The sequence below is a fragment of the Scylla paramamosain genome, unplaced genomic scaffold, assembly GCF_035594125.1.
Source record: "Scylla paramamosain isolate STU-SP2022 unplaced genomic scaffold, ASM3559412v1 Contig3, whole genome shotgun sequence".
Classification (NCBI taxonomy): domain Eukaryota; kingdom Metazoa; phylum Arthropoda; class Malacostraca; order Decapoda; family Portunidae; genus Scylla; species Scylla paramamosain.
In genome coordinates, this window is record NW_026973668.1 from 2,435,001 (window position 1) to 2,450,000 (window position 15,000).

Here is a 15,000-nt window from a genome sequence, read left to right on the forward strand (position 1 = left end):
TTTAGGTAACGTTAGGTTAGGTTAGGTTAGGTTAGATTAGGTTAGGTTAGGTTAGATTAGATTAGGTCAGGTTAGGTTAGGTCACGTTAGGTTAGGTTAGGTTATGTCACGTTAGTTAAGGTTAGATGAAATTAGGTCAGGTCAGGTCAGGTTAGGTCAGGTCCCGCCCCGCCCCCCCAGCCAGCCAGCGTATGGGTTACAAAAGGCCCGTCCCTCCCACAGTACAAAAACACACACACACACACACACACACACACACACACACACACACACACACACACACACACACACACACACACACACACACCTATGGACGCAGCGCGGCGCCTCGGCCCGTCTGGTAAGCGTGGGAGCGATTACATAGATTACATAGCCGTGGGAATGACATAGCGGAGAATTATATAGGAGTTACATATGAGAATTACATTGTTTTTTTTTCAAGTAGAGGAGAATTATGTATTTTTTTAGGAATTACTTAGCGTGAGAATTACATAGGCAGAGAATTACAGCGTGAAAATTATAGATAATTACACAGGAAATACATAGCATAGAAATTGAAGAACAATTACAGAGAAATCATAGCGAGAATTAAATAGGAATAAGTGGAAATTATATAGGTGAAGAATTACATATAAATTACATAGGTAAGGAATTACACAGAAATTACATAAACTAAAAATATGAGAATTACATAGGTAAGTAAAAGTTACACAAAGAATTACACAAGTGAATAATTACATTAGACAAAAAAATTACATATGAATTACATACGCGATAAATCACATAGGTAAATAATCAAATAGGAATTACATAAGGAAAATTACACAAGATTACACAGCCGACAAAAAATGACAAATTACACACCGTTTGAGAAATTACATAGGAAAAATTACGTGGAAAATAATTACATAGGAATTTATAGACAATTAGACACTAGAAATTACATACCCGTTAGAGAAAAAATTATATAGAATTACACACAGTGGGGCGTGGGAAAAAAATTTGGACCGTGGGAAAAACATGGAAATTTCAGAAAAGAAAAAAAAAAAAAAAAAAAGAAAATATTGACGAGAGAGAGAGAGAGAGAGAGAGAGAGAGAGAGAGAGAGAGAGAGAGAGAGAGAGAGAGAGAGAGAGAGAGAGAGAATTATTATGGCCAGATTCTTAATAATAATAATACTAATAATAATAATAATAGTAATAATAATAATAATAGTAATAATAATAATAACAACAACAATAATGTCACTTCTTCATTATTATTATTATTATTATTATCATTATTATTATCATTACTATTATTATTATTATTATTATTACCATTATTATTATTATTATCATTATTATTATGATCATAATTATTTATATTTACAAAATTTACAAAGATTATTATTTTCATACATATACATAATTTTTTTTTTATTAAATCGTGAATAATCTCCCGTTTTCTTTACACCTCCGTTTTCTCCACTTCTCAACACACACTACTGTATTTTTGTCATTATTATTATTATTTTCATTTTTCTTTTCATTGTTTTTTTTTTCCTTTATTTTCTTTAAATGGTTCGTCTTTTTTTTTTTTCACCTTCATTATTTTTCTCACTTTTCTTTAACTTTTTTTTGCTTATTCCTTCGTTTTACTTTTTCTTTTATTTCTCTTATTTATTTGCCTCATTTTCTTTATTTATTTTCTTCTTCCTTCATTTATTCATTATTTTTTTCTTTTTTCGATATTTTTTTCTCACTGTCTTCCTATTATTATTATTATTATTATTATTATTATTATTATTATTATTATTTACTTTAATATAAGTATACATTTATATACATACATACATACATACATACATACATACATACATACATACATACATATTTATATAGTTTTGATAAAATACTTTTTTTAGAGAGAGAGAGAGAGAGAGAGAGAGAGAGAGAGAGAGAGAGAGAGAGAGAGAGAGAGAGAGAGAGAGAGAGAGAGAGAGAGAGAGAGAGAGAGAGAGAGAGAGAGAGAGAGAGTAGTAGTAGTAGTAATAGTAGTAGTAGTAGTAGTAGTAGTAGTAGTAGTAGTAGTAGTAGTAGTAGTAGTAGTAGTAGTAATAATTATAACAATAATAATAATAATACTTACAAACCTTTAATACAAATACAAAATATTATCATCATTATTATTATTACTACAATTACAACTATTACATACAAATAATAATAATAATAATAATAATAATAATAATAATAATAATAATAATAAACTTAATTTTTCCATTCACTAATTTACAAATTTTTCGTTTTTTTCTCCTTTTCCACACACACACACACACACACACACACACACACACACACACACACACACACACACACACACACGTCTCTTCCAAAACACGTGCACACATGTAAGTATTTCCTGGGATATACACATGACCGTTTCTATCTTTCAAAATACGTACATAAGATTTTTTTTTCTGTGTGTGCGTGTGTGTGTGTGTGTGTGTGTGTGTACGTTTCTTCACTTTTTACCTGTGTACTTATTTTCCTCCATTTTCTTTGTGTACGTTTTTCTCTCACGTACATGGGCGTGTGTAAGTCTTTTCTTCATGTTTTATTTATTTATTTTTGTTTATTTCCTTTTTTTCAAGTACATAATTCTGTGTACGGTTTTTTCAGGTTTTTTTTTTTTCTTGTGTACGTTTTTCTTATATTTCCATGTATGTGCGTGTGTGTATACGATTCTTTGACGTACATCATGTGTGTACGTTTTAAATTCACGTTTTTCTGTTTGTGTACGATTTTTTTTCCATTTTCTTTTATGTGTACGGTTTTATTTCCCATTTTCTTTTCTGTGTGTACGGTTTTTTTCCGTTTTCTTTTCTATGTACGTTTTTTTCCGTTTTCTTCTCTGTATGTAAGTTTCTTTTCCGTTTTCTTTCCTATGTACGTTTTTTCCGTTTTCTTCTCTGTATGTAAGTTTTCTTTCCGTTTTCTTTCCTGTATGTACGTTTTTTCCGTTTTTCTTTTATGTATGTATGTCTTTCCGTTTTCTTTTTTGTGTGTACGTTTTTTCCCATTTTCTTTCCTGTATGTGCATTTTTCTCCGTTTTCTTTTTCTAGGTACGTTTTTTTCCGTTTTCTTCTCTGTATGTAAGTTTTCTTTCCGTTTTCTTTCCTGTATGTACGTTTTTTCCGTTTTTCTTTTATGTATGTATGTCTTTCCGTTTTCTTTTCTGTATGTACGTTTTTTTCCGTTTTCTCTTATGTGTGTATGTTTTTTTCCCGTTTTCTTTTCTGTACGTACGTTTTTTTCCCATTTTCTTTTCTGTATGTACGTTTTTTTCCGTTTTCTCTTCTGTATGTATGTTTTTTTCCGTTTTCTTTCTTATATGTACGTTTTTTCCCCGTTTTCTTTGGTATGTATATTTTTTTCCGTTTTTTTTTTCAATTGTATGTACGAAATTTCACGTACATGAGTGTGTATGTACGTGTTTCTCGTGTATATATGTGCGTTTTTCTTTCAAATAAACTTTTTTTTTTTTTAGATTTTCTTAATTTTCTTTTTCATTTCTGTATTTCCTTATTATTGTTTGTTTGCCTGTTTGTTTGTTTTTCTTACATGTTTACTTGAGCACTAAATGTCTTCTTCCTCCTCCTCCTCCTCCTCCTCCTCCTCCTCCTCCTCCTCCTCCTCCTCTTCTTCCTCCTCCTCCTCCTCTTCCTTTTATTTCTGTATACATTTATCCTGAGACCAAACACTTATTCTCTCTCTCTCTCTCTTTCTCTCTCTCTCTCTCTCTCTCTCTCTCTCTGAGTCATTTCCTTCCCCCTAAAACACACACGCACATACACGCGGTTCTGTGCTGTGTTAAGTGTGTAGTAGTAGTAGTAGTAGTAGTAGTAGTAGTAGTAGTAGTAGTTAATTTGTTACTGTTCCAATGTTCACCTACTACTACTACTACTACTACTACTACTACTACTACTACTACTACTACTACCACCATACAATAACACACTACAGATTTAATACTTTTTCATTCTCTCTTCACAATATTCCTACATTTTCCTCCTCCTCCTACTCTTCCTATTCCTCCTCCTCCTCTTCTTCCTTAAAGTCTCAAACCTATAAGATCCTTCACTCCAGGAAGTTAGGTCAGGTTAGGTTAGGTTAGGTTAGGTTAGGTTAGGTTGGGTTAGGTTAGGTTGGATTAGGTTAGGTCAGGTTAGGTTAGGTTAGGTTAGGTTAGGTTAGGTTAGGTCAGGTTAGGTTGGGTTAGGTTAGGTTAGGTTAGGTTAGGTTAGGTCAGGTCAGGTTAGGTTAGGTTAGGTTAGGTTAGGTTGGGTTAGGTTAGGTTAGGTTAAGTTAGGTTAGGTCAGGTTAGGTTAGGTTAGTTTAGGTTAGGTTAGGTTAGGTTAGGTTAGGTTGGGTTAGGTTAGGTTAGGTTGGGTTAGGTTAGGTTAGGTTAGGTTAGGTTAGGTTAGGTTAGGTTAGGTTAGGTTAGGTTAGGTTAGGTTGGATTAGGTTAGGTTAGGTTAGGTTAGGTTAGGTTGGATTAGGTTAGGTTAGGTTAGGTTAGGTTAGGTCAGGTTAGGTTAGGTTAGGTTAGGTTAGGTCAGGTTGGGTTAGGTTAGGTTAGGTTAGGTCAGGTCAGGTCAGGTTAGGTTAGGTTAGGTTAGGTTAGGTTAGTTTAGGTTAGTTTAGATCAGGTTAGGTTAGGTTAGGTTAGGTTAGGTTAGGTTAGGTTAGGTTGGATTAGATCAGGTTAGGTTAGGTTAGGTTAGGTTAGGTTAGGTTAGGTTAGGTTAGGTTAGGTTAGGTTAGGTTGGATTAGATCAGGTTAGGTTAGGTTAGGTTAGGTTAGGTTAGGTTAGGTTAGGTTAGGTTAGGTTGGATTAGATCAGGTTAGGTTAGGTTAGGTTAGGTTAGGTTAGGTTAGGTTGGATCTCAGAAAATAAGACAAAACAAACAGTCTTTCCATATCCTTTGCTTGTCACGCCCTACAAGCCACCAGCACACACACTTCACTCCTCATATCCTGCGGTTCCTGGGGGTGTTGAGGGACATCCTAGCACCCTTAAGAATACGGGGGCACATCCTCCTTGCCCCTGGACAGTTAGGTGCCCCAGAAAATTAGAATTACTAGGCAAATATCCTCTCTTTTCTTCACACACACACACACACACACACACACACACACACACACACACACACGCCTGATATCCTGACTCTTCCTGATATCCTGCAGTTCCTAGGGGTGTGGCAGGGTATCCTAGTGTCCTTAAGGATGGGAGAGCACCTTCTCCTTAACCCTGGACAGTTACTTGCCTCAGAAAACCAGCTTAAATACAAAAAAGAACAAGAAAACACCACTCTCTCTGTCTCTCCAGTCATAATATCTCGCATTTCTTCACTCTCCAGTCCTTCAGATATCCTGCAGCTCCTAGGGGCGTGGCAGGGTATCCTAGTGCCCTTACGGATGGGGGGCATCTCCTCCTCCTCCCGGAACAGGTAGGTGCTCCAGTAGACCACGTTGAAGAGGGCAAACACCAGAGGAAAGGTGATGCGCGAGATGACGTCAATTCTTTTGCTTCTCGACGGAAATTTTGACAGCCAGGACGCACAGCACCTCCGTGGCGGCTGTGTTCGCATGTGGATCTCACACTGACGCGCCTGTGTGTGTGTGTGTGTGTGTGTGTGTGTGTGTGTGTGTGTGTGTGTGTGTGTGTGTGTGTGTGTGATATGTACATGGTGGTGGTGGTGGTGGTGGTGGTGGTGGAAAAATATCGATAATTTATGTTAGTTAGGTTGTTTTGTTTTGGTTCCTTCACACACACACACACACACACACACACTAGGTTACGTACATACACACATACTTTGGGGTAAATATACATGTTTGTTTGTCTGTTTGTTTGTTTGTTTACTTGTTTGTCTGTCTGGTGGCTGGCTGGTTAACTCTTGCAAACACACACACACACATACACACACTAGATTACATACATACATACATACATACATACACTGGGATAAATATACATGTCTGTCTGTTTGTTTGTTTGTTTGTTTATTTGGTGGCCTGGGTGGGTGGGTATTGCAAACACACACACGCACGCACACACACACACACACACACACACACACACACACACACACACACACACACACACACACACACACACACACCAAAACAAAACACATTTCTAACTAAACAACAACAACAAAACAACAAAAATAACAACAAATACAATAACAAACAAATAAATAAATGAATATAAGGGCAATTACATACAGAATTGCATAAAATTACATAACAAAGCAGATTACAACAGTATGCATAGTGGTTATTTAAATATCTCAAGGTAAAGAAGGGAGGGAGGGAGGGAGGGAGGGAGAGAGGAAAGAAAGAAAGAAAGAAAGAAAGAAAGAAAGAAAGAAAGAAAGAAAGAAAGAAAGGAAGGAAGGAAGGAAGGAAGGAAGGAAGGAAGGAAGGAAGGAAGGAAGGAAGGAAGGAAGGAAGGAAGAGAAGGGAAGGGGAGGAAGAAATAAAAGAAAGAAAATGAATAAATAAAGAGAAAAACAAGAAAAAAAATATGAAGCAAATGAATTTAAGTAAAGAAAACAAAAAAACAAAGAAATAAACAAGGCATTTATACAACAACAACAACAACAACAACAACAATTAATTTACACTTATTTTAATTCAAGATTATAACATTTTTTAGCTTAATGAAAGTAAAAAAATAAATAAATACAATATTAGTTTCTTGATTTTAGTGAACTTAATTGTAACACACTCAAAACACTCAAATGCATCCAAACACACTCAAAACATACCCAAACACACCCAAATGCACCCAAACATACCCAAACACACCCAAACACACCCAAACACACAAAAACACACTCAAAACACACAAAAACACACAAATATACACTCAAAACACACCCAAACATACTCAAACACACTCAAAACACACCCAAACACACAAAATATACTCAAACACACCCAAAACACATCCAAACAAACTCAAAACACACCAAACACACTAAAACACACCAAACACACCAAAACACACCCAAACACACTCAAAACACACCAAAACACACTCAAAACACACCAAAACAAAACACACAACACAAACCCAAAACACTCTCAAAACACACCAAAACACACCCAAACACACCCAAACACACTCAAAACACTCAAAACACACCCAAACACACCCAAACACACTCAAACACACTCAAAACACACCCAAACACATTCAAAACACACCCAAACACACTCAAAACACACCAAAACACACCCAAACACACTCAAACACATCCAAACACACCCAAACACACTCAAACACATCCAAACACACCCAAACACACTCAAACACATCCAAACACACCCAAACACACTCAAACACACACAAACACTCAAAACACACTCAAAACACACCAAAACACACCTAATCACCCAAAATACACCAAGACACACACAAACACACTCAAACACACCCACTCATACTGCTCTTCTAGACAGGGTGGAATCAAAAGCTTTTCGTCTCATCAACTCCTCTCCTCTCAGTGACTGTCTTCAGCCTCTCTCTCACCGCCGCAATGTTGCATCTCTAGCTGTCTTCTACCGCTATTTTCATGCTAACTGCTCTTCTGATCTTGCTAACTGCATGCCTCCCCTCCTTCCGCGGCCTCGCTGCACAACACTTTCTTCTTTCTCTCACCACTATTCTGTCCACCTCTCTAACGCAAGAGTTAACCAGTATTCTCAATCATTCATCCCTTTCTCTGGTAAACTCTGGAACTCCCTGCCTGCTTCTGTATTTCCACCTTCCTATGACTTGAATTCCTTCAAGAGGGAGGTTTCAAGACACTTATTCAGCAATTTTTGACCACTGCTTTGACCCTTTTATGGGACTGCCATTTCAGTGGACATTTTTTTTATTAGATTTTTGTTGCCCTTGGCCAGTGTCACTCCTACAGAAAAAAAAAATGAACCCAAAACAGTCAAACACATCTAAACACACCCAAACACACCTAAAACACTTCAAAACACACCCAACCACACCCAAACACACCTAGAACACTTCAAAACACACCCAAACATACTGAAGTACTTCAAAGTGCACTAAAAACACATCTAAACACCCCAAATAAACAAATAAAAAAAGAAAACTAAGAAAAAACAGGCAAAAAACACCAAACTTACCAAAACCAGAAAAAAACACCCAATTGAAAAAAAAAAAAAAAAAAAAAACTCACTATATAAAAAAGCACCAAAAAATGCCCTAAACAGCCCTAATAAACAAACAAATAAATAAATAAATAAATAAAAGTTAAAAAAACACAAAAAAAACACCCAAGCACCACATAAACACCCCCCAATCGGAACCCCAGGCCAAGCGAACCATAGACAAAAAAATCAGTCCAAACGGGTGAAAAGCGACCCCAAACGTACCATTGCAAACGTCGCGGGGCCATCCCCTTCTCCTTCTCCCTCTATGGCTGCCTGGTGCTCAAACTCCCACTGCCTCCTCTGTTTCTTCTGCTTTTCTCTATGTATGTCTGATCTTGATGCATAATTTACAAGCGCAAACTCAAGGAGCGCACCAAAGACAAACGTCAGACAAACGCCGGTCCACACGTCGATGGCCTGTGTGTGAGGAGAGTGTGGTCAGGTGCTGGGACGTCCTGAGAAGTGCTGAGGTGTGAGTAAAGTGGTAAAAATATTGTTGTTTTGAGTGTGTGAGTGAATGAGGTGGTGGTGGTGGTGGTGGTGGTCGTGGTGGTGGTGGAGGAAGAGAAGAATGAAAGGGAGAGAAATAGGAAGAGGAAGTGGTGGAGGAGGAGGAGGAGGAGAGGAGAGGAGAGGAGGAGAGGAGAGGAGAGAGAGAGAGAGAGAGAGAGAGAGAGAGAGAGAGAGAGAGAGAGAGAGAGAGAGAGAGAGAGAGAGAGAGAGAGAGAGAGAGAGAGAGAGAGAGAGAGAGAGAGAGAGAGAGAGAGAGAGAGAGAGAAAGAAAGAAAGAAAGAAAGAAAGAAAGAAAGAAAGAAAGAAAGAAAGAAAGAAAGAAAGAAAGAAAGAAAGAAAGAAAGAGAGAGAGAGAGAGAGAGAGAGAGAGACCTAGAGAGAGAGAGAGAGAGAGAGAGAGAGAGAGAGAGAGAGAGAGAGAGAATAGTGAAGGATAAGCAAAACAAGAGTGTCACTGATGAGGGGAAACAGAATAACAATCTTATACTTGTGGGTGAAAAGGAAACACTGGAAATTAAAAGTAAAAGAGAGAGAGAGAGAGAGAGAGAGAGAGAGACAAAAGATCCTGGAAAATATCACACTTAACCCTTTCACAGCTACTTGTTACATCTTTCATTAATTACTAAGCACTCTGAGACACCTTTACTTGCTGCACACCTGCCTGCAATCTTTAAACTGGGTAGAAAAATACAAAATCAATCCCTTTCGATCACCTTTTTTTCTCGTAAACGCTGATAAATACGCCATGCAGTGCTGTTCAGTGTTTGGTGTTGCAGTGAAAGGCTTTTAACATTTTGCCTGTTAATAATGTAGAAATCTTGTTAATATGTTGCTAAAAATAAAAAAGAAAAAGAAAAAGAAAAAAGAAAAAAAAAAAAAATTCAGCTTAACATGATTACAAACACCAGATACAGTGAACTAGCCACCATGACCTGCCCTGACCTCCACCAAGGGACCCAAGATAGCCAGACAGGTCACACACACACACAGGAATCACCACAGGCTGTCAGATATGGGGCAGAAAGGTTTGTAAGAAGAAAGAACACAGGCAAGATTAATTACACCAAAACAAGGGAGATTACATGAAAACCAGGGAGATTACACCAAAAACACACTTTAAAGACACACAATAGGACCCCTTTTCACGCCAGCAATGTGTGGACAAGTGGAAGATTCTGCTGGAGAGACACAAACATTGGTGGAACATGAGGGAAGATTGAAACAGATGAAGATTAAAGAGAGGTTTGAGGTGTGGTGAGGCGGAGGAGGAGAAGCAGGGATGGGAGAGTCTGTGAAGTGTTTGGACATGCAAGGAATGAAGAAGTGGAAGTACCTGGTGGAGGCGGAGGAGAGGCAGGGATGGGAGAGATTGGGAGGTGGATAGAGATGCAAGGAATGAAGAAGTGGAAGTACCTAGTTTAGAGGGAACCAATTACTGAAGCACAATTGACAAGGATAAAATAAAAAAATAAATAAAAAAAACTCAACTAAAATTATTCCACCAGTATATGAATAACAACTTGAAAAATGAACAGGAAATGAGAAAATAATGCAGACTGCAATGTGAGGCTGATGTGGTTATGGCCGAGACAATGACTGACCGCTGGGGAGATACAGGGGTGGGAAACAACAGGGGCAGGACGATGGGGAGGTGCAGAGGTCAAAGTTCATGGTATAGACAGGGGCACGACAGATGGGGAGGTGCAGAGGTCAAAGTTCATGGTATAGACAGGGGCACGACAGATGAGGGGGTGCAGAGGTCAAAGTTCATGGAATAGACAGAAGCAAGACAGATGAGGGGGTGCAGAGGTCAAAGTTCATGGAATAGACAGAAGCAAGACAGATGAGGAGGTGCAGAGGTCAAAGTTCATGGAATAAAGTTAATGAGATGGTATTTTGAAGTCACAGGAACCAGACGGAACTGCAAACAGGAAATTGCAGGAGGAGCAGGCAGATAAAAGACACACCAGAGAGTTTACTAGAGGGAGGAAAAAAAGACCGAAAAAAAACACCATGCCACTTTATAAAGGTGACGGAAATCAGACTAATTGCAGACCAGAGTCCCTAACAAGCGGGGCAGCCGAGGCGTGTGAGAGTACCCAACCGTCTCAATCTGGTAGACATCCTGTTCTGTTCATGTAGGGAAAGATTTGACAATTTTACGAAGCTTCACGGATGCAGTCTTAAATTCCCTGGTGTTCTTGTTGTGTCTGGTGAAATTATCAGCGTAAAAGTGTCGAGTTTCATACAGTTTTGAGTTGAGGTGAGCCAATTTGCTAAACCTCAAAAGGGAACATAAATTTTAAGTGAAGGAGAGATAGTCTGAACACCTGGAGGCAAACAACACAAACAACACACTAACAACACAATTAGGAGAGGCAAATGATGTCCTACACCCACAAATCTAACACATATATACTCCACAATGATAAATAAAAAAGAGATGGATGGGAGGACTGTGCATTCCCCAATTTAAAGGTTTCTGATAAGGTGCCTCACAACACTGCTCTGGACACAACACAGTGCCCCACAAATCTGGAGTAACACCATTTCTACTTCATCTTTGTTAATGTGTTACTAGAGACATGAGAATTCAACGTATTATGCTCGCAGGGACTCGTGGACGCTGGAAAGTTGGTGTCTGTCTGTCAGTCTGTAAATCTAAGTGCATCGAAACTTATGGTACACCCTGTAGCGACAAGATGGGTGAAAAGAAAGTAGATTTTGGATAAGTGGTTACCAGATTTTGGATAAGTGGTAGAGACAAGCATTCTCTCTGCAAGTAAGCTAACAGTGGGGTCCTGCAGGGGTCAGTATTAGCCCCTGGTATGTTTGTAAGATATAGTGACATAAATGAAGCAATTAACAGTGATATGAGCCCGGTGATGGTGATGCTCAACTGCTGACAAGTGTGTGTATTGGGGATAGTTGTGAAATAGTGATGAACTCTGGGAATGGAGCTGGAAATGGTGTGAATGGAGTTCGGAAAGAGCAAAGAGGACTTCAGGGAAACGTAAACATAGAGAGAATATAAAGATCAAAACTGGAGAGAGATCCGTGAGTGTTCACATCAGACCACACCTCGCCTGACAAACACATGCAAACTGTTGGAAAGACTTACGACCTACTGAAAAATACAAAGAAATGAAGAAACTGAGGGTCAATGAGCACAAAAAAAGACATTAGAACACTTAGAGGATTCAAAGCAGTGATGTGTGAGGCAAGGCTGGCAACACTGGAAATGAAAACGCTGGAACAAGGAAGGGAAAGAGGAAACGATGGTAATTTAAAGAATCATCAGAAGTTATGGAGGTGGTGGACAGAGAGGACCTGATAAAGTAGGACATGAAAGATACAAGGGGACATGAAAGGATTAAAAGTGATAGTTACAGAAGGAATATTTAAATGGACAGGTACACAACAGTATGGATGAGAGAGTAGCCTGTGTAGAGATGACATAGGAACTGAAGGCTCCGCTGGACACCACCACAGCTCACATCCCTTACATTATAACTAGGTAAACACACACACACACACACACACACACACACACACACACACACACACACACACACACACACACACACACACACACAGTTTGAGCTTCACATAGAAAAAGATATAGAGAAACTGAAAGAATACAGAGGATAGCAACAAAGATGGTGCCAGAATTGAAGGACTTGAGCTGTGAACAAAGACTTTTTAGAGATGGAATTAGCAACACCAAGAGAGAAGACAAAGAGGAGAACTGATAACAATGCACAAATTAGTAAACAATACAGAAGGAAGAGAGAGAAATGACTTGCTACCACAGATGGAGGAGGGAGAGAGAGACGAGGGAGCAAAGGAAGAAAATAAAGAAGAGTGGAAGTTTGACAGACACCAAGAAATGAAGCTTCCCTATCGAACTATTAAAATGTGGAACGACTCGAAGGAGGAGGTGGTTGTGGCAAAAACTGTGCACACATAGACAAACTAGATAAATATGGTAACAATGACAGGACAAAATCACCTTCACCTCCTGCCCTGTACAATACAACTAGGTAAACACACACACACACACACACACAGACATTCTTCCCCTTCCCCCAGACTCTCACACACCTTCGTATAAGAGACAGGCGGCAAAGACTGATTAATCCCTGAAGTCTGCGTGGCCATGGTTAGCAGGGTAGTGACGCCGAGACTAACCCTCGCTGGAACTGCATTTTGGTCCAGCCAGAAGGAGACCCAGGACACGATAACCAACATGCAGCAGGGGATGTAGATAGTCAGCAGGTAGTAGGAGAACTCCCTCTTGAAAAGGAGATCCACTTTCAAGCAAGAGTAGGCACCTGGTGTTAAAAATAGTGTTAGTAAGAATTTAAAATAAGAAACAGTAAATCTAGTTATCATTCATTAGTGGTTTTGTTAATACTACTATAATTTCTGATCATTAGTCACCATGTTAGGATTTTTTTTTTTTTTTTTTTTTTTATGTAAGAAGGACACTGGCCAAGAGCAACAAAAATCAATAAAAAAAATGCCCACTGGAGTGTTAAGGTTTGTTGAGTGTGTTTGGGGTGTGTTTTGGGGTGCTTTTGGGTCCTCTGAGAGTATCTCGGGGATATTTTGGAGTGTTATGTAGCGTTATGTAGTGTTTTGGGGTGTTTTTTTGGGTGTTTTGGGTGTGTTATGGGGTGTTTTGGTGTGTTTTGGATGTTTTGGTGTGTTTGAGGTGTTTTGAATGTGTTTTTTGGTGTTTTGAGTGTGTTTTTTGGGGTGTTTCAGGTGTTTTGAGTGTGTTTTCGGGTGTTTTGATATGTTTTGGGGTTTTGAGTGTGTTTTTGTGTGTGTGTGTGTGTGTGTGTGTGTGTGTGTGTGTGTGTGTGTGTGTGTGTGTGTGTGTGTGTGTGTGTGTGTGTGTTTATTATTCATTGGTGTGTTTTACAAGACACACACACACACACACACACACACACACACACACACACACACACACACACACACACACACACACAAGGACCACATAGAGGGTGCCAAGTTTCTTCCAGCCTTAAACTACCAGGAGAAAGCATGACTCCCTTAAGAGACACACATAAGGAGCATCTTAAGGGCATCAAGCTCCCTCCAGCCCTTAAACTGCCCAGAGAAAGCATGACTCCCTTAATCTAATGTTCTGTTTGAGTCTTCTAACATCTTGTACTAATACTGTCTTTGAGTGTCCTACAAACTCTCAATGTGTCCCACCTACAATAACTACTTGGCGAAGGTTGACAATTAATGACCAAAACGATGGTGGGTGGCTTGGAGTAATATTCGTGTGTTTTTTAATTGTTTAGGTGTTTTGGGAGGTTTTTTATGTGTTCTGGGTGCCTACCAGTGTTTTGGAGTGTTTGGGTGTGTTTGGGTGCTTTCTCACACTAGTCATCATCACTACTTGGCAATAGAGAAGAACTATTTAAACTTATACTAAATAATTTGTCAAGGGGGTGGTTGAGTCTTTTGTGCTTGTACTCCCCCTCTCTCCCACACTGAGAGGCGGCGGTGGTGGTGGTGTTAGCTTAGGTTACAAAGTGACATAAAAACCAATATATTTTTCCGATAATTTACTGCAATTGAAATTATTCCTCATTTCTTCCCAGATTTGGTGAACAACTTGGGAGGGTGAGGTGGTTAGTCCACTGGGTTGGCTACACTGACAGCCAGGGAGCAGGTGGTGGTGGTGGTGGACACAGCCTGTTCTTCACATCTGTTCTCTCTACACACACTTCTGGTTACAATATTTCAAAGTCTGTGTTGCGAAGAGTTCCTCCCGTTACTAGGAATGAGTGTAGTTTCAGTAGTTTGCGCTTGTTTGTTAAAGAAGTAGTTTGTTAACCCTTCGACACCCGCCTGGTACACCTTTCCATAACCACCAATCACAGAGACACTTAACTCCTTCCACAGCTACACCCAGTCTTGGAATAGGGGAGAAATTGCAAACCATAACCTTTTTAATTGTTGAATTCCTTGTGGATGCTGATAAGACTTCACACACTGCTTCTGCTGCTGCTGCTCACTGGGCTGTGTTGCAGTGACAGGATTAATCAAGTTGCTGTGATGTCACCTTCTACCTGCCAGTGTTCCTAAGATGCTGACAACCAATAGCAGGACAGAGTGCAGGGTAATTGAGGGATTTCTTAACGGCAGGCAGGTGACGGCACTCCATGGGTAGCCGTCACCGCCACACACAACCCAGGCCGTGCTGCAGCCAGTGCCTCCCAAGTGACTGTGAC

The 15,000-nt window shown here is 39.3% G+C and overlaps 1 protein-coding gene across 9 annotated transcripts in view; it reads right to left on the reverse strand.

Moving 5' to 3' along the window:
* The window catches only part of LOC135096349 (glutamate-gated chloride channel-like), a 104,366-nt gene that overhangs the window by 1,938 nt on the left and 87,428 nt on the right, over window positions 1-15,000 (reverse strand). For 8 of the 9 annotated variants that reach the window (XM_063997810.1, XM_063997809.1, XM_063997807.1 and 5 more), the window contains 3 exons: window positions 12,848-13,077; window positions 8,453-8,647; window positions 2,473-5,658 (listed from right to left, as the gene is read on the reverse strand). In XM_063997810.1, the coding sequence (XP_063853880.1) occupies window positions 5,152-5,658; window positions 8,453-8,647; window positions 12,848-13,077 (932 nt within the window). In that variant the 3' untranslated portion in view covers window positions 2,473-5,151. Of the gene's footprint in view, window positions 1-2,472; window positions 5,659-8,452; window positions 8,648-12,847; window positions 13,078-15,000 lie in introns of those variants that run through there. The other variant, XM_063997815.1, reaches the window with a different exon arrangement.